General features: G+C 31.4%; 1 protein-coding gene across 2 annotated transcripts in view; it reads right to left on the reverse strand.

The window, feature by feature from the left end:
• KLHL1 (kelch like family member 1) overlaps window positions 1-21,318 on the reverse strand; it is a 273,818-nt gene that overhangs the window by 168,834 nt on the left and 83,666 nt on the right. Inside the window, exons 2-3 of one of the 2 annotated variants that reach the window (XM_039886823.1) lie at window positions 19,732-19,914; window positions 7,174-7,310 (exon numbers count right to left, since the gene is read on the reverse strand). In XM_039886823.1, the coding sequence (XP_039742757.1) occupies window positions 7,174-7,310; window positions 19,732-19,914 (320 nt within the window). The remainder of the gene's footprint in view (window positions 1-7,173; window positions 7,311-19,731; window positions 19,915-21,318) is intronic. The other variant, XM_039886824.1, reaches the window with a different exon arrangement.

Here is a 21,318-nt window from a genome sequence, read left to right on the forward strand (position 1 = left end):
GGTGGAGGCTAAAGAGAATCCCAGAGATTTCTTATGTTAAAGTCTACACACTGCTCCTCCTATACAATAGAATCAAGTGTATAGATATTTTGGGATTGGAGTGAAGGTGAAATAATACTGAGAAAATATAGTCAAATATAAGATTAATGCATAGCATGTTTCTTTCACAGTTGGTATGGTGGTACATGATTCCGTTCCTGCCTTCCTAGTATTCCAAACAGAGGAAAATGTAAACAATTTTAAGACTAAACAACAATAAAATAAATTCAAAGCAGATTTTTTTAAGGAAGTAAAGTTAATTATCAGATGAAACTTGAGAGATTTTCCTTACTTGGAAATTCAGAAAGTAAGCATGAGTTACCATGCAGAAGAGACATAATCCTTCCTACATAGCTAGTAAATATTAAATTTCACATAGCTATTTCTCTTTTGGTTTGCCTATAAAATCCCATAGCATAAAGCCAAAATGAAGTTCGATAACAACAAAAAGTTGTACAATAGCCACAAAATATGCATTATTTTTAATTATTTGTTTGATACAATAATTTTCCCCAAATTAGTTTTATATTATTTAATGTTGTACACGCACATGCATACACACACATGCACACACACACACACACACACACACACACAGTTTTTTGGTAAGTTAGTGGAAAGGTAGGAGTATAATGGCAATATACACCAGATTTTTAAATTGCATTGTTATTATTTTTACTTTTTTCCTTAGTGAATATATAGATTATTTCAACATCTTATGAAAATTATTAAATCAATATTTTTAATTAATAGGTAGTAATAATATATAAAACCAATCTTTAAAGGTTTAATTTATTAAATTGAGAACAGAATTTTCCCATCTAGTAAAAGCTCTAAATTTAAAACTAATATTCTGCTAATGCGCTTGCATAATTCATGTCACTTGAATTAAACCAGTAATAAAAATGAAACAATAATTTACTTTTAATTACAATAAAAAATTCTGAAGGGAGTTTAGAATATTCAGTCTAGGCTGAATATATTGATGTATACTTTTCGTATTAAAGCAGAACATTAAAAATGTCAGTTCCTATGTGTGTGTATTTATTTCATTCAAATGTTTGGCAGTAAGCAGAAGCTATCTTAACATTCCTTAACATATACTAAGTCTTTAATTAAATTCAGTAGCACAGAAACATTTTTTTTCTTTAAATGAGGAAGTTAACAATTCAGTGTGATTAAAAGCTTGCTATTTGGCAGTTTAATTTTCTACCCTCTTTTTAATACCAATGCTAGATGGACAGGTTCCTTTATTTAAACCTTGTCCTTATCAGTTCTCTATAGGACCTGACACTTTGCTAGTAACCCCGCAATCCCATCTCCCATATTTGTTCAAACTCTATTGCTTTATGCATCAATAAACACAGTATATTTTCAAATATATCAGGGTAGTAGGGACTATGTAAGAGATAAGTCAGAAGGAAATTTCTATCAGACCAAAGACAATGTTAAAATACAACGAACCCCGGAGCATCCTTTTCAATTATATTAAATTTTCTTTTTTATTTTCACAATGCGATCATCAATTTGGGGCTAGAACTGAAATATATATGGGCACAAAATCAATACGATTGCCCTCGAAATTTGTTTTATACCATTCTCTAATGAAGAAATATTAGGCTATGTACATCAGAAGTATGTTATACAAAAGAAAGATACCAAAGAATAACTATTTTAAATTCTAAATCAGAAAGTCCCTTAAAGACAGAAAATGTGTATGATTCAGCATACTATCTTTCAGAGCCCATCATAATGTATAATGTATAGCACATAGTAGGTATGTAGTAAAACTTAAGAGACACTCACTGCATTCACAGGGCAAGGACTATTAGGCATCAATGTACTTGAATTGTCAAGCACATTCCTACCTGCAGGCAGCTAACATTCAGTTGGGAGGAAGCATGAACCTAATCTGTAGTGAGCCACTATATAGCAATATAGGAGTCAATTTAAGCTACTGAAACTATTTTGAGGACAAGATAGTCATAAACCACTCCAAAGAACTCAATCATAACACATACTACACAAAAGGACCTCAAATTCGGATTATTCAATTTGTATTATGACATTTTAGTCCAGTAATAGACCAACATTCTACTATTGATATTTGTCAGATTACTAAATCTCACTGAATGAGCTGCATTAAGAACTTCAGAGGTTCTTAAACACTGAAAAAAAAATTGTCCCCTCATGTTAATTCCAAAGAGACCAAAAAAGTCCTGATACATCTCATGATAATTTTGTCAATGCTTATTTGAAATATTAAATATATAATTCTCAAAAAAAAGTTTTGGTGCCTCTGCTTTGCATCACATACTTAGCCATAAAAAATTGTTCATCTGTAAAATTTATAATGTTCAGGATGGAATTTCGAAAGTCCTATACATCTCTAATTCTCTAAGTAATTTAAAAGTGGAATGATGAGAAACCGTAAACATGTTTTTCTTTTCTTTTCTTCTTTGATTCCATGCTTCTGAGATATTCTATAGAACAATTTTAGAATAGCCTTGACTTTATTATTCCAAATCTTAGGCTTTAGACTTTTAAACAAATAATATCTCATATCTTTTTCTAGGTTAGTAAAATTACAGAACAGAGACCCTGTAATATGTAGGAAAATGTTTTAAAAGCTGTTAAGTCTGTTCGAGACCATATAACTATAGAATGCCAACAAATGGATAGTGATACATAGTTCTTAACTGCTTTTGAAAACAAAAGTAAAAAACTTTTTTCACTATGCCTTGTTCTAATAATTCTATTCATTATCAATTTCTTTAAAGGTTTATATCATTCTAATTTGTATTGATCCAGACTTAATATTTTACCTTCTAGTCCCTAATGTGACCCTTCTTATGCAATAAGTGATCAAATATTTTTAACTGAATTATGATTTGATTTTGAAAAAATGATATACAATCTTATAATTGTATATTCTCTAGATTACAACTAAATATTCAAACTCTAATTAAGACTCCAGTTATAAAAGGGCACTATAGCAGGACCTTGAATAACATCATTTCATTCAACATTATTTTGTTATAATTTTAATGAGATGCCCTTTTGGAACTTAACTTTTGTTTATATTAATTAGCTTATGCTAAACCTGGTTTCATTTCATGTTATTTTACTTAGAGTCACAGACCCTATTGATGATGTTAAGTGAGGACTTAACTGTATTTTATAACACACGCTGTTGCTTAAATGGGTCTTTGTTCTCTGTGAGTAACTTAAGATCATACTCAGATTTTCTAGTGAAAAACTATGGAAAAAGCCAATAGAAAGTTTAAAAGAAAAACAAATATTGAATTTGTTTAAACATCTAATTAAGAATTTAGAAAAATAATATAAACCTTATATTAAAAATATAATTAATTCTAACACCAGTATAAATTTTCCTTTTTCTTTCCATTCCTGAACTATTACAATGTATTTTAAAAATTGACCTTATGGAGCTTTTTATTTTAAGTAAAGAAGCTAATTTTGTGTATTTACCCTTCATACTTCCAAGAAGGTTTTCTTTAATGATGTCAACACAAAGACTTGGTTTCCTTTGTTATATCTTACATTTTGCAAGTATTAACCTTTTCATCATTATATCTTGGTTCTTTAAAAAAATTTTGTTCGCTTTGAGCTATTACTACCACTGCACTCACTCCTTGGTACCCAGGTCTCTCCTCTCATTTATCCAAAAAAAGAAAGAAAGAAAGAAAGAAAGAAAGAAAGAAAGAGAGAGAGAGAGAGAGAGAGAGAGAGAGAGAGAGATGAGAGAGAGAGAGGAGAGGAAGAAAGAAAGAAAGAAAGAAAGAAAGAAAGAAAGAAAGAAAGAAAGAAACAAACAAACAAACAAACAAACAAACAAACAAAAAACAAACTCTCAATATTTGCTTTAGTTTCTATTAAAATTTTTCCCGGCTCCTGATCCCATTTTTTCTCATTTTAATTTGCTGGAGTAGAAGAAAAGTGGGGCTATTAGAAAGTTGCCTCCCATAGCTTACCATGTATAAGTTTTTACTATGTGAAATTCTTTAAAGGATGAATCTTCTTCAAATCAAAGATTATTAAACTCTATAACTATTGATGCTATGTCAGTCAAAAATTTATTCTAATCTAATACTTTATGCATTGCTTCTTTTTCTTTTTTTAAATTTAATTATTAGTTTCAAGTAGACAGTACATTGGTAGACATTTATATAGTTTATGAAACTGATTGCTCTTTCTCTCCTCTGGCTCTCCACCTAGCCATTACGTTAATGCTGACTGCATTCCCTATGCCATGCTCCCCATTGCTTCTTTTTCTTAATTTCTAAGTTAATGAAATAAATTAGCTACATATGGTTTATTTAAATCTTACAGACTTTCTAGATCTCATAAAAATTTTTCTTTTGAAATCATTTGAAAGTACCCTTATCCATCTCTATTGAACACACAGCTAATATTTATTTAACTAATAATTCTTGACATAGTTGATCCTCCTTAGTTGTGTCAAAGCCTCTCAAGCCTCAAAATTTAAAAAAAAAAAAAATTTCAAATGGCCGATCCTCTACGTATCTTACTGAGCATTCATTTTCACCCTTTTCTGTGATGCATTTATTTTTAGCCCTCTACAAAGAAAAGTCTTAGAGATCAGCCGGCAAGATAGATAAGTAGATACATATACAGACACCTCCTATTCATCCATTTCTATACCATTGCTCACTTGATCTCTTCTATTGTTATAATTTGTGACCTTGTATGTAGCAAAAGACAGGTACATATTTTATGCTATGCCTAAAATTCCCTCACTATTGGCTTGTAAATTATTTCTTCATCTTGTGTATATCTATAAACTAACAATTGGATATTTGTCAACCACTAGGAAGATATGGGTATCAAAGCAAAGGCCAAAGTGTCAGTGCCAACTGAAAGGCAGCTTTGTATCCTGCCTGCCCTCTGCAAAGCAGAGCCAGATCTGGGTCAGTATATTCAGCAGGGAGCTTTGAAACACCTTCCAACTTTGTCCTGCACGATGATGAGTATCTTTTGACCTAGTTTTGCACATGAGAAATGCAAGGTTGTCAGGCTAGGAGGCTGTAAGTGTTGGATCTATGCCTTTCTGTTGCTAGAAGGATTCCTAAACTGTGTCAGGATTTGTTTCTTTCCAAGAAATAATATGGTTATGTTTGCTATCTCTTTCCTGGGAGGCTGTGATCCTTTACTATTATTTCAGATTGTATGCAAATTGAAATTGACTAAGATGGTTTTGCTGCTCCCTCAGCTCGATTCCAATTTAGACAGGCTTCTTCTTGACACAAGGCCTTTGACCTACCTTTTCTTAGAGGTTTTACCTAGGAAAACTTGTACCTGTAATTTATTTCTCTACCCCTTTGAGAAGTGAATCATTTTAAAAGCTTTTTGTCAGTTTTACAACCAAGAGTGTTTTTCTCAAGGACTAGGAAGCCATCCCTTTGAAACGCCAACATCAAGGGAGACAGCACCCTTATCTCGGCTTTGGGAGAGGCTAGGAGCACAATTTGAGTGGGTACCTTGCTCCAAATTATAAAACTGAACTCTATCACTAAGATAGGAGAAAGTTTACTTTTCCTTTAGGCAAAGCCAATTAGTAAACACAGATGGCCTGCCTTCTCTTTCACTACAGCACTTAAAAGTCCTTCCCTGCTCCCTGTTTCAGCAGAATTAAGTAAAGACTGAGTTCTGACCTCTCTCCCCTGTTTCAACAGTCTTGAATGAACACTGGCTTACCTGTTTAATATTGTCCAGGGCAGTTTTGTGTTGACAAAATGTAATTTTAAGATTACCAAAGCTGGAAAATGTCTTTCCATCACATTGCTGCTTTGAGGTTCAGCACATTGAATGTGTGCATTTTCCTTTTCAAAAAGGCTTCATTTACTGAGTTAAGTGTTATATTAATGTGAGCAAACTCCTCTCTATGATAAGCCAAATCTTTAAAGAGGATAGATTCCCACTAGTTCTATAGCCTTTTGTTTCTAGAGGCTAATCTTTACAAGAGCATCTCTTATTTCCCTGTGACCAGAAATTCTGCAAAAACACAGTTTTTTAAACTAGGGCCCTGCTGCTTGGATACTCAGGCTCTAGCCTACCTTTATTTCCTTATTGTATTACCACGATCAAGAGTTCAGGTGAAATGAACCACATGCCATTCCTAAAAAATATTCATTCATACTATCTGCTTTTGCTACTAACACACGATTTTATTATGTCTCCTTTTATCTCACGAATCTTGAAAAGTTATTAAAATGCTTTAAATGAATGTGAACCCTGATAATGCTCTGAACAACAGGCTTTAGGCCTTTTAATTCCCTTTTAACATTTCACATTACATCATATTTCTCCCCTCATCTAACTCTTTTCTCCATTTGAACCGTGAGCTTCTGGAGGGCAAAAACAAGTCTCATTCATTAATTTATTCTCTAGAGATAGAGCTAATACTTGCACATTAAACAACATTCAACACGTTTATTAATATAGCAAAACTAATTGAATGCACTAAATATAATAGGGTGCAAAGGTCAATAGAAGATGTCGATATAGAGGATCAGAAACAAATAGCTTTAAAACCTAGTCATTTTCACAATTATAAATATTTTCGTTCTCTCGACTTAGTTTATAGAGTTCACATTAAATGTTCTGTGAAGGCTTTAACATCCATCATTTGCAAAATGAAAGAAAATTAGAATCTATTTTTTTTCCTAATGCTATAACTATGAACATAAACAAATTCTAATTTGATCATTAATAACATTTCTGCTCCTATCACAAGCTCATTCATCTACTTTTATTTTTATAAGCCAATTTAAATTCTTTGTGGAAGGAATTAGGGGTGTGTGTGTGTGTATGTGTGTGTGTGTGTGTGTGTGTGTATACGTATATTATATATAATTAGGTATATTATATATAATTAGGTATATATATATTATATACACACACACAAACACCACACACACATACATATATACATTTGCGATTCCAGTAACAAATGAAAAAGTAGTCTGATTTTTCTGTTAGTCTTTCAGTTGGAAAAGACACCAGCTGTGTTTTTCTTTAAGCTTTAAAACCTAAATTAAAATTTTATAATTCACAAGACATCAATGTGAAGCTATAATTGTTTTACTGTACCTGTATATGCAAATTGAACAAGATCCCAGAGGGCATTGGGGTCTATGCCTTCCATCTTAATCTCCTCTTGCTTGGCTTCACAAACATCACTTGTAAACATGGCAGCAAAATAGTCCGAGACTGAGCTCAGAACAAGCCTGAAAGAGTCAAAGAATCTAATTTAGGTCATGAATGTAAAGCATAAAAATGTTAAGTGGCAATAATGCAGTGTAGAGGAATCTATGTATCCGTCACCTATCTATCTATCTATCTATCTATCTATCTATCTATCTATCTATCTATCTATCTATCTATCTGTCTGTCTGTCTATCTAATCTACCTATCTATATCTATCATCCATCTATCTATTTAATCATCTATGTATCTATGTATTTACCTATCACCTATCTATTAATCTATTTATTGCTTTATAGATGTACTTTTAAAAACTGATTTGGGAAATTCTGCTCCAACCTCTGGTCATAGAGCATTCTCCTACATTTTCTTCTATCATTTTTAATACATTTCTCCTTTAACATTCAATTCTTCTATCTTTTAAAATAGGAATCCAATTCTATTTCTCTCTACATAGTCACCCACTTTTCACCACACTATCCACTAAAGAATTTGATTTGCCCCAGTGAATCTGAAGGTGTACTGATCTGTCTCTGAGATTTCTATTCTTTTTTTGCTTATTTGCCTGGTCTTTTGCCAATATAATATTTTATAGGTATGATAAATATATAAATACATATATATAATTAAATACTGTGAATCTAAATATGTTTTTATATCCAATGAGGCACATTCTCCTTCTTTTATTTTGTTTAACTAGTAGTGGAATTTTGTTCTTCATATAAAATTTAAATTAAGTGTTAAATTCCTCAAATAAATCAAATAAAATTTTAATTAAAAACGAACCGAATTTCTGACTTTATTTGAGAATGTTTACTATATTTATCATATAAAGTTATCAATACAAAAGTATAAAATATCTCTCCATGTATTTAGGATATTTTGTCTAATTATTTTTATTTAAATTTTAAATTTTTTCTTAAAATTATCTTGTGTATTCTTGGTTAATTATTATATACTTTACGGTTTGTTAGCATTGTGTACAGTAACTTTTTATAAAAAATTAGTTTTTTTATAGTTTTTTATTGGTTTAGAATTTATTAGTTGAAAGTTCCATAAATTCATGTTTCATATAACACATTTACTGAATTATCTTACTAGGTCTTTTGATTTTGATATTTTTTCCTCTATGTAGATGATTATGTCATCTGCAAATACTCTCCTTTTACCTGTTCCTGTTCATTCTCAATAAATCTTTTTCTTTTGTTTTCTTAAAACCTCATTCAGGACCTCCAGTGTTGTGTTAAACAGTAGCTGTATCAAGGAAGAGCCTTTGTGTTTTTTTCCTGTCATAAAAGGAACACTTTTAAAGATTCTCCTTTTAGTAGGATGTTTGTTGACTTTATTGAGTCAGGAAAACTTCTTTTGTTTCTAGCTTTGCTAAATACTTTTATAATATATGGGTGTTAAAATTCTTAAAAGGCCTCTTTTTTTCTGAATCTAAATTATCTTTAGGATTTTTCTATTTATAGACATAAGGGAAATTAACCTATAATTTTCTTTTCTTCTATTTAGTTATCTGTATCTTGAATCAAGATTATACAAACCTCATAAAATAAGCTGGCAGCTTCAACTCTTTAATTTTGTATAATAACTTATAGAAGGAAACAATTAATTTTTCTTTTAAGATGTTCTAGAATTTATCTGAAAAACATCTTGGTTTGGCTATTTTGGGAAAAGATGACATTTTAATCTCATTTCAATTATTGAATAAGCCACAAGACTTATTTATGCGCTCTATTTCTTCATCAACTTTTGCATTTTACATTTTTAAAGAATTTACCCATTTTATTTAGGTTCTAAAATTTATTAATGTATATTGTTTATATTGGGTTTAGTTCTTTCTACGAATTTATATTTCTTTTTTTATTTGTTCCATTTGTTTTTTGGGGGGATAATCTTTTGTTGTCTTTTGTTTTATCTTATTCATTAACACTTTAAGTATATCTTTTTCCATGTTTGCATGATTTTTTTAAGTGGTTCTCTTGAGCAGGGACGAGAATTGTTTTCTCTGTAAAAAGCCAGATATTAAGTATTTTAAACATTGAGAGTTATGCGTATAGTTTCACATAGTTTCTTTAAATTTTTTTTTAATTGATAAAAAATACAAAAGTGAATTTTAGCTTATGAGTCATACAAAACAAGATGCATGCCATATTTGGCCCCTGTATAGAAGTTTACTGACTCTGTCTAGATGTTACAATATTGATCTTTAACAACATCTTAGCATCAAATATAATTATACTCTATGAATATTGTAAGAAACCTACAATATCATAATTCTGCTTACCCCCTCTTGCTCAGTCAAGATAATTTTTAAAGAGTATATATGCGAAAGTAAAAATTTATTTTACATTTATCCTTTACTTTTTCTGAGGCTCTTTATTTCTGAAGAAATGGGCTTCAATATGGAAACAATATCCTTCAATCAAAGACATTTCTTTAGCATTTCTTGTAGTGCAGGCCTGATAACAATAAATTCTCTTAGCTTTTATTTATATGAAAATGTCTTTATTTTGCTGCATTGAAAATATCATATAAAATTTATTTCACTTGATATAGAATTCCAGATTGAGAGAATTGCTGTTTTCCTTTGGGACTAGAAAAATAATACTCTTTTATGACCTAGAATCCGTTGTTTCCAACAGAAAATCAGATTTCCTTTTATAATTATTTTCTTGATTTACTATGTCACTATCTCTAATGGTTTTTATTTTTTTCTCTTTATCTTAGTGTTTTAGCAGTTTAACTTTGATATTTCTAGTTGCTGTTACTTAATATTTACTCTGCTTATGATTTTCTGAGCTTCCTAGAGCAGTGGATGAATATTTTTGATCAAGTTTAGAAAATATCTGCAAATAGTTTCTAATTTTTTCACCCAATTCATTTTCAAATTCTTTCTAGGATTTCAATTACATATATGTTTCAATAATTAAGAGTGTGTCACAGATTGTTAAGTCTCAGCTCATTTTTCTCTTAAACTTTCTTTTACTCTTTATTGTACTATAGATCATTTCTAGTGACTTGAATTTTTCCAAATCTCTCCTGATAGTCTCATTTTCTTATTCATTATATTCATCTTTTTCTATATATATTTTAAATTGCATTCATAGTTGTTTTACTGCCCTTTACTGATTATTTTAACACCGGGATCATCTCTAGGTTAATTTTAATTGACTGATTTTACTCTTGACAATGAATTATATTCTCCTGCTTTTCTCATGTATTATAGATTTCAGTTGTATAATGGATATTGTGCCCCACCCCCAAAAAAAGTTGAGACTAAAAAGGGAACATCACTCTAGTTTTTAATTATTTAACAGCTTTTTAATAGCTTTAAGGAAAAAAAATTCATTTTTTTTCTGGTGATTTTTGTTGTTTAAATAAGAAGGAAGATTTTTCATGAACTTTGATATCCTAAGTGGAAATATAAATTTAAGAAACATTGAGTAAAACACTTAACAATATATCATGATTCTAAAAAAACAGAGAACTTAAAAAAGAAGTGCACTGTACTTAAGAGATGTGTTTTTCACAGTTGTTTGAATTAAAAATTCTGAAATTCTTTCTGTTTAGAGTAGAATAGAGGAAATTAGTACATTCTTGAGGATTATCAAGAAAAGGTTACTCACTGATGGAAAATAGAGTTACAAATACAGATAGGGAGAAGACTAAAATAAAAGCTATGATGTCAGATTGAAATCAGAGGTATCAGTGTAAAATTATAGTTCCTAATATTAAATGGAAATACTTAATTTTCGTGTACGTGTATGAGTGTACATGTGCGTACACTAAGGGCTCCTTGCTAAAAGAACAGAAATATCCATTATTAAATAAGTAAGAAAATGCTTAAAAAGTGATGGGGATATATCAAAAGAACTAAATATGGTGCTTAAATTTGTAAACTAAGCAACTTGACAGGAAACTCTGGATGTACTTTTCTTTCTAAGAACATTGTAAGGTAAAGGAGAGGAAGAAAGGTTAATACAGGGCACTGTAATCTAAAAGTTTTCGTGATTCAAATCAGGAAATTTTTTTTCTATATTATTTATTTTGCAATTATTTCTGCTATATATTTTATTTCTGTATAATATAAGTCAAGAGTATGGTGAAAATTAACTTTCACTAAGAGAGATAGTCCTTTTAACTAAAAAAATCCTTCAACATATACTTTATGCATTTAAGAAGTACTTTATATGAGTGATTATTTTAATTATTCTATTAATATTAATGCCTATGGTGATAACATGTTAAAAATATTTGAAATTATCAGTTTGTGACACATTTCATTGGGCAGTTAGTAACTAAACTGTCAATTCTCAAAGAATAACCAAATAATTGAGGCACAGATATCTTAAAATATTTATTATATACCAATTAAAAAAATCAGTTTTATCATAGGAACTAAATATATCATTGTATGATGTGAAAACTAATAAACCCGAGGGAGATATATCTTTTCTAGAACATAAGAAGTATATTGACATAAAATTAACAATTTTGATCTTACACATATAAAGTCTTGATTTGCAACAGGGCCCCATCCATATAGAGATAAATATTATGAGAACTATAGAATTCAACGTTAAATAATTACATGAAATCTTCTCAATCACTATAACATACAGAACACTGCTAACTCAAAAAGAGAAGTGTAGAAAAGTTTATGCTGCATTTGGATTTAGTGACATGTAAAATTTGCATTAGATTTTAGAAGAGGGATGTAATGAATAGCACAAAGTAATATCTTTACATATGTGCATAATCGCTTCTATTAATGCAAGGGAAGCAGGAGTAAAAAATACACATAAAAGCGGATACATGCAGTCACTCTGGAAAATCTCTTCTTGAGGACACCACAAGTGTATTTCCTTTGAAATCTATTAAACTTTTCTAAATCCACTCCAATTTATCGTGGTGTTTGACATTGTTGACCTCCCACACCATCTTTAAATCCCTTTTTAGCTAACTCAGTGCAGATGTCCTTATCTCAGCTTACTTCTGATTCACTGGCTTCTCGTCTTTCTCTTACTCCTTGACCTTTTCATTACTCCAGGTTTTCAATCAGGCTTTTAAAAGTTTGCCTTAACACTCACTGATTCAGAATTATTTTTGTGCATGGCCTTAATGAATACTGTAATGGTAGTTTTATATCTAGCCTCGTCTCCGGAATGCCTGTAGAAACTTCTCACCAGATATCCCAGTAGTATGTCGGTATGCCCTAAACTAAATGAAAGCCTTTCCTGTGAGGTTTTCTTTCATTTTTGCTTCCCTGATTCTAATTGATGCACCACCAATATATTGAACTTTCATAGTAGATATTATAAAATCATTGTTTATGTCTCCTTCTCCTTTATTGCCTATATCATAAGACTCAAAATCCATCTTTTCTTTTGTATTGGACTTTGTGGCTGCCCTGTCCAGAGCTCCTTTATGTGACACAACTATGTATCCAGCACCGCTGGCATTAGCACCTAACTGTTCTCAGCTACTCCTTCTCCAGAAACACACTTGGCCAAACAGGAGCTACCTCCCTGGGAATTTATGTGGTCCTGCTCCTCTCATCTCATCCGTCAACCTCCCCAACCTTCCCTCTCTCCACCTGCAACTGGGCCCAGTGGCAATGACTAATAGAACCTGGATATAACGTACTGTCCCTTTTCCTTAGGGCAGGACTAACTCTGCGGCAAGTCATACTCCAGAGATTTTTGGGAGTTAAAGATGAAGCAAGGTTCCAACTGAGACAACATCCTTTATCTGCTCTTTCTTCTGCCATATCTTGCTTCTTTTCTTCTGAGGACACTCCTTAAATAAACCATGCACACTGAATTCCAGTCTCAATTTCTACTTCCAGGGAACTTGACTCATGCCCTTGTTCTTCAAAATATTTCTCAGTTCATCTTTTTCTCAGTATTTGTGTAGTCCTCATTTCATGCCTGCATTAACTCTAAGAGTTTCCTAGACCATAAACTAGTTTCTGCGGTGCTCATTTTTTTGTGCATTTTCTAAAGCTGTACCATTTTTCAGAGCTGTCTTTGTAAATTATGATAGGCAGACTGTTAAAATTGTTAATGCATTACTTCTATTGCTAGACTGCCTGAGTTTGAATTCTATTTTCACCACTTATTAAATGTATAACTTGGGTGAATGTCTTAATTTCTCCATTTCTCAATTTTCTATTGTGTAAGAAAAAGAGTAGAGAAAAATAGGTATGTTCTTTCTTTTCAGAACAAAATGGGTTAGTATATGCAAAGCTCTTCAAACAAGGCCTGGCACAAAATCAACACAGTGAATGTTAACTAGCATTATTATTATTATTGACAATTATATTACTCCTCTCTTCAAGAATCTACATGAGCTTCTAATTATACTCATCATTTCAAATCCAGACTTCTCTCCTGGTTTTCAGGGTATATTATAATCACTTTTGTCCTACTTTTGAGACTTAATTTTGCAGTATTTTCTAATAACTACTCTCCACTTTCACGAATCCAATACCTCATAATTTGAACATAAATTATTTACTTATGAATTTTTCCATATTATTCTCACTATCTAAAATAGCATATCTGTTCTTTTTCATTAGACTGACCTCAAACAGAATTTCTCTGAAAAACTATCATAATACTTAGTTGAGTGTCTAATATACCAACATATTACAGTATTAGATTATTCTGAATTTGACTATATATTTATCTTTACAGTATATTTTAAACTTTCATATGTTTTTGTTACTAATTAAACTCTTTTCATTTCAGCTTAAAGAACACCTTTCAGCATTCCTTGTATGGCAGGTCTATGGCGATGTACTCTCTCAGCTCATGATCCTTGTTGCCTTGTATTAGAGTCTATACATTTAAGGAAGTACGTGCCTCTTCCAGTCTTTACAGATTAGCTTGCACAGTCAAAGGCCTTCACTAATCAGCCCATCCAGAGACACTGAGAGGGCCAGCGGTGGTGTCTGAAGGCAGGCGTCCTGCTGGAGCCTTTGCATGGGCAGGTCTGCTGTCTAGTCAGCAGGTGTCAGGACTAGCACTTAAATATACAAGGACCAACCTAGTGCCTGAGTCTGCAGAGGTGGGCCTGGAACCTGGGTCACTAGGGTGGGCTTGGCACTTGAGTCTGAGGTGATTGGCCTGAGACCTGGGTCTGTGTGTGTGTGGACACGGATCCTAGGTCAACAAAGGCCAACCAGGCAATCGGGATAATTGGCATCTGGGTCCACAGGGTCTCATTTTGTACTAGGGTTCTCTGGGAGCCTGATTTCATGGGAGCCAGAGTGGAGGGTTGTGCCATTGCGTCTGGCTTGGTGTTAGGCTCAGCCTGGAGCTTGGGGTCTCCAGAGTTAACCTGTAACCTGAGAGTTTTGGTACCCTGAAGGGTCTGCTGAGGCTGGTTTGGTTCTGGGACAAGCACAGATCCTAGATTCACGGGAGCCAGTCTCAAGTCTAGATCTGCAGGGGCCATCCTGGCACTGGGTGGATGGGGAAGGAGTAGGGGAGCGGGGCACAGGAGCTGGCCTGGTGCTGAGGTGGATCAAAAGCCAGGATCTGTGGTAGTTGGCCTGGCTGAGCCAGCCAAGAGCCTGGGTTTGTGGGAGGCCACCTGTCTCCAGGGTTTGAAGGACCCGATTGGGAACCTGGGGGCACAGGAGCCTCCCTGGGTCATGAAAGCAGGTCAACTCTGGAACATACTGGAAGCCTGGGTTCACAAGCCATGGGTAGCCTGGTGCCATGGGTTCTGCCTGGAGCTGTGGGTTGCTTGGGACCACTAAAGCCTTTTTTTATTTCTGAAGTTGGTACAGAGCTGTTATAAACTATCAAGATGATTGAATATCTAGGTGGATGTTACATTGAATAAAACAGAAGAAATGAGTTATTCCTCTATCATCAAAAATTATCTATGTAAGTGAACTTTCCATTGGTACAGAGAAACAGTACTAGCCCTGAGTATTAATATCTAAATTACTTATGAAAGTTATTTCTTTTTACTGCACTTAATATGTTTTAAATATTTCTAAATACATCATCTCAACTGTCACTTTTAGCCTCAACTATTTTCATGATACTAGTGCTCAGTAAAGACATAAAAATAATAAATATATTCTTGAAATAGCTAAGTTCACTATTAAACATGGACAAAAATGAAAACAGAATAAGATGCTTCATGAAATGCCCAGTGTTTTGGTCTATAGATCATGATCTTTTGGTCACCATCACGTACATCTTTTCATTTTTACTTAAGTTTTTATTTGATCATGAATTATTGCATGCTCGTATTAAAGAGTTCAAAGTATATATACATTTGAACTTTTTAAAAAATATATGTTAATCCTTCCCTTATCCTGTGTACAAGCCTTACTCCTCAGGAATAAGCTTTGTTCACCGTATCTTGTATATCCTTCAACGCTGTTTCTATGTACATAAAATTATAAATAACATTATTTTCAACTCCAAAGATGTTGGCTATTTAAGATTTTCTTATTTATTTCTGTCTAATGTACTTATTCTCAATCATGGCTAAAGGTGGAAAAAATTTTCACAAGTTAAATCACATTTCATTATATACCTGTACAGTATAACAGAGTAGGCCCTAAAAATTACTTAATTCTCTTACCACTGAAAATGTAATAGTCCAGTTATCAATATTGATCTGTCAGTGTAATTTTCAGCATCTGACATCTCTAATAACAGGTTGCCCATTTATCAAAAAATCCTCTATGTTTAGTATTCAGGGATTTACATGTTTTGGTTCACTTGTCACCTGGGCCATTTATGAGAAGTCTATATTTATTTTAGAATTTCTCTAGGATCTAAAGCACAGACAAATTCAGAATTTTGATTATTTTTTCATGCTAAAAATATATTAATGTGTCATCTCAAGTATTATTAGCCATTCAGAGCTAACCTACTTAAAAATATCTCTTGCAATAACCTAAGTTATTTATATAAACATGGGATTTCATAAATACACTGGTAGTTGTGACCTACATCACATATATATACAATAACTGGCATACAAACAAAGGCTTTTATGGAGAACCCATTTATGGTCATAATTTGTCAAATAGAAATTTAATTGAAAGTTTTAAATGATGAGATAATTAATATGAAATTAAATATACATGGTCTTTATGAATAAATATTTAGTGAATACTCATATTTGCTTGCTATGTCTTTCCTGAAAGAACAATAGATCTTAATGCAAGTTATTTCCTTTTTATTATTTGAAGTTATTGTCATAGTCCCATATTTTCCAATGGTAATGAATGCAACCTCATATATATTTTACCCAGAGATGATACATAGTTGTGCTAATTAAAATATAGCAGAAAAACTGAAAAATCCATTTGTTTGTTACCATTACTAAGATGATTATTTTGTTAAAGCAAAGAGCTAATTTTTCATTAATTACAATCAATTCATTGTGCAAAAGGATAAGTAAGGAGGTTCAATACACCCACAATTACTGAAAAGAAACTGAAGAGTGATTGTCTTTTTCATGTGTCCTATAAACATTTTTCCACATATTTGTTAATATATGTTTAACTTAGCATCATAGGTATGTAAATTAATTGTAAAATAGATTGTACAAAAGTTTTAAAGCATGATTTAAAGAAAATATAAATACTTATTGAATTAATTTAGCAATTAGTCTTAGATAAAAATTTTTCCTATTTCAGTTAAAGAAATTGTAGATGAATGACAATAATATATTTAATGTGATATCTGCTAAATATATAAAATATTTAAATGTTCAAAATAATATGTATAAAATTAATACAATGCTCAAATGTTTTAGAGTAATCTAAACCAAGAAGCAATTTCAATTTTTTGGCATCTGGATTATTAAAAACAACTTGCATAATTAAATAAATTATTTAGAAAGTAATATTAACAATCTAGATAAAAATAAAGAAAACAATGTAGAATACAATTAATATGGGAGAATTGCTCAATATATTAAAAATGCTTCAAGTGAAAAATATTAAATTACTACCAATGCAAGGCTATAAAATAAGATTCTATAAATTAAATGACTCACTGCTTTCTTTAAAAAAATTAGCTTTTGATGTGTTAATACATTTTTGAGTTGATTGAGTCCTACTTAAACAAATACATATATAATTATTTAACTAATTTTTAAATTAAATAAAGTAAATTTAGTTACGCTCTCAAATTAAGAATATTTTTTACAATAGAACTTTTATCTAGATGCTATTTCGATGATAGCTTTAGAATAATTTTTATATTTGCCATACATATTACAACACCGGATGTTTCAATATAATGACTATTTGATTTTTAAGGTTTTTTGCAGCAAACGAAGTAAAGGGAAGAAATGGCATTAAGCCCAGAGACACAGGTGAGCTAGGGCTTAAAGACCTGGCTCCCCGATGACCTCTAGAGGATAGGTTATATAGGGAAAAATCATTAGTCATGGTAGCTTAGGGAGTTGGAGTTGTGGGCTATATTGATTAGTCAGGGCTAAGGTAAGAACCAGTCGATCATTGATTGCATCAGGTCCTGATGTCAATGATAGCCTCGCATTCTGCCTTCATGGATCAGAAGGTGAAACATAACTGAGGCAAAGTGTTACCTTTAGTTTGATCAAAACTCTGTTTCTGTAGTCTACAGACTGGAGGCTTTGTTCCTAAGACTGTTTGATACTGACTAGGATCTGATGTCTCAAGGGCTTCATGATTAAGGGACTGGACTTGCAGTGTGTACAAAAGTGGAAGGGTAAGGAAAGAAAAGAAGCAAGTGAGTCATTGTGCTATCAGACTAGACAAGATCAGTTTGAATCAAGGAGAAAGAAGAAAGAAAATGTCATTTTAAGGAAATGAAGTTTTTGCATGGTTACAATTCCCTTCTTTCGTTTGCTCTTTCTTCAGTCTTGAGGGAGAAGGGACAACAACTGCTCTGGCTGTTTCCTGCTGAAAAGAGGCAGATTTGGGGGGTTAGAGCCGTGAAACTGCCTTATATTTAATTGAAAATATTCTTTTGTTCTTGGTTTACCATGAATACTCTGTAGTATCATAATGTTTGCTTTTTCCCTGGGATCCCTACTTTTAGTCTTGAAGATGAGATGTTTAGTCAAAAACATACATCTTCTAACAGAAAACGTAATACAATAAAGATTATCAATATACTGCATTCCTCTAAATAACTCAGAAAAGAGGCTACATCTACATGAACATCTCTGGGGAAGTTGAGACTCAAATCTGTAGAATCATGCAGAAGGCTACTTACTACAAAAAAGATGTAAAAAAGAAAAAGATTCATTAGATGACCTTTTTCCTGACTATCTTATAATGACTATTTGTTAATTGTTCTCTTGCCAATGATAATGGAACATCGTCGAAATATTTGAAAAATAAGTGTGAATAGTATTTGAATTATTGCCATAGTTATCTGACAGATTGATCTAGATTATTTAAGGTCAAATGTTCCTTCTTATGCATTTCTAGTGTATTGGTTCAAATGTAATGTCCACATTTTAATATTATTATCATGGTAGAAATATAGCTTTATTTTTCTGGAAACCTTTTAATAATTCATATTGAGATACATATATATTATCTAGGCAATAAAATTTAAATTTAAAAATATAGGGAAGAGGAGTACAATGAGAATATTTTTGATATGTAGATAATTTACCTTATTGATTTATTAGTATTAGTAGTATTAAATGACCCATCAAGGTAGTCTAAGGCTAGTTATCCATATATATAACTGTTTAAAATAATCAATATCTAAATTAGAATTCTTTTCACACTTAAAATTCCTAAAAAAAAATCTCAGTAAAAAGTCAACATTAAATTTAATGAATTTTTGTTAAGTAAACATAGTAAATCAATATGCCACAAAATAATCAGATGTCTAGTTTATATAACTTGGAATTATCAATTATGAATATATAAGGAATATTTAAAAGTGTATTAGTTTTCAAAGAGACTGGGCCTTAAGAAGTATATTAATGTCATAAATTAAAGATTTTTAATAAATGCAAAATAAAGATGTCAATATGAAATACTTTGAATTTGCTACTTGAAACAAATAATATATACCCAAGATAACCTTGCTTCTTTCAATTTTGTTAGAAAAGCATATCTCATTTAAGATCTCAGGTACATCTCCTAAGTTAAAATTGATCATTTATTATGATTGTAAATCACATAAGATGGAATATTTATCAACCTTAGTTAGAGGAAATTTAGTTTTGAATTCTTTATATTTGTTTTATTTCTTAAAAAGTTTACTTAAAATGGCATTACAACTCTTGCCCAAAAAGAAGTAAACAAGAGTAAAAGAAAAATACCCAAGCTTTCTTAGAAATATGGATTTTGAATTCTCTAATCATAGGGCATTTTGTAATCTACATACCGGACTATCATTTCTAAACATATGAATTTATATTTCCAATATAGATAGATTACTATACCTATGCGCAGGTATCTTTCGGTTTCCAACAATCAGGATAACATCACAGAGTTGTTGTTGTTTCAAGTAACTTTCCATTTTTCTGAAGGTTTGCTCAGCATGGTGAACGGCCTGATAGAATTCTTCAGAGCTACTGGAGTCCAAATTACTTTGAGGTGTCAGTGAATGGCTAGTTGCTGACAGCCTGTAAACCACATACAAAAAAAGATAGTTTTTATAAAGTGTCACTAATTGTCCAGAACTACATACAGAATTTTATAATTTTAAAGAGAAAAATCAGTGAATCTCTCCTTATGTTTATCATTATTAATATAGGTCAAAAATCTATTTTGGGTTAAATGATTTCTTCTAGGGAGCAATAAGTTAATCATAAATTATCTTCTATGTCTTAAAAAGATTTAAAAGACAGATTATCTGTATTTATTACAGGTAATAGAAACAGGCTCCCAGGTGTTACATAAATTTCTGACTAGATGGATCTCAATTACATATTTAATAGATATAAAAAAACTGTCATTAATATGTTCTACTATACATGACAAGTTGGAGAATTTCACAGAACATTAGGTTATATGAAAATATCGAATGGGAACGAATAAGGAAATATAATAATTTGACTTAAGATAGTGATAGATGAACTGGAAATTACAGATTGGATGAAGAAAACAGTAATCTGAAAAGTAAATAAAAATATTTAAACTAAAATATAAACACATAAAAAGATTAAAAAAACAATAGTTTCAGAAACAAATGAAACATGGTAAGAAATTATATATATGTAATTGTAGTCTTCAAAGCAGGGGGAAAATATGATGAGGCAAAAGTCATCTGAAGAAATAATGGCCATGAGTTTTAAAAATTATGTTGAAAGACATCAAAACACAGATTTTTGAGTCCCATGTAAAACAAAGAACACTACACATCACAGTAAAACCAATGCAAAGCTAAAGAAAAAAAGAACTTTCTTAGAAGTTGCCAGAAAACATGTTCCCCAAATCATTTAATGAGGCAAATATAACATTGATTAAAAACCTTAGGATGTTCCAAAGAAGGTAAATAAATGGCCATTCTCTCTCTTAAATATTCTTGCAAAATATCCTAAGCAAAATATTAGCAGCCAAATATAAAAATCTACGTTAAAAAAAGAAATTCATGTAAAAACTAAATGTATGAAATATATAGTTGATAATGTATCACAACTAAGTTGGACTTAATTAAGGAACACATTTAAGCCATATAACCATCTAATTCATTCACATAGCAATCATCATATTTAATTGGAACCCTTCCTTCTTAAGATTAAAAATGACATTCATTAGTAGTACTTCTAGTCAACATTTTTTTGAATGGCCTTGCAACATAATGTAATAAGGGAAAAAATAAATAAAGCTCATTACAGTTAGATAAGAAAAATATGTAACCGATATTTCTTCCAGAAGATGTGTTTGTACACATAGAAAATCTAAAAGAATCTAAAGACAAGTTTACAAATCTAAATCCTTTAAAATTATGTGTGTTCTCCGTCATCTACAATATTTATATACAGTATGGTTATTTTCATCAGATTTTACAAGTTTTCCCTTAAATA

This window comes from Pteropus medius, unplaced genomic scaffold, assembly GCF_902729225.1.
Source record: "Pteropus medius unplaced genomic scaffold, Ma_sr-lr_union100, whole genome shotgun sequence".
In the NCBI taxonomy this organism is placed as follows: Eukaryota; Metazoa; Chordata; class Mammalia; order Chiroptera; family Pteropodidae; genus Pteropus; species Pteropus medius.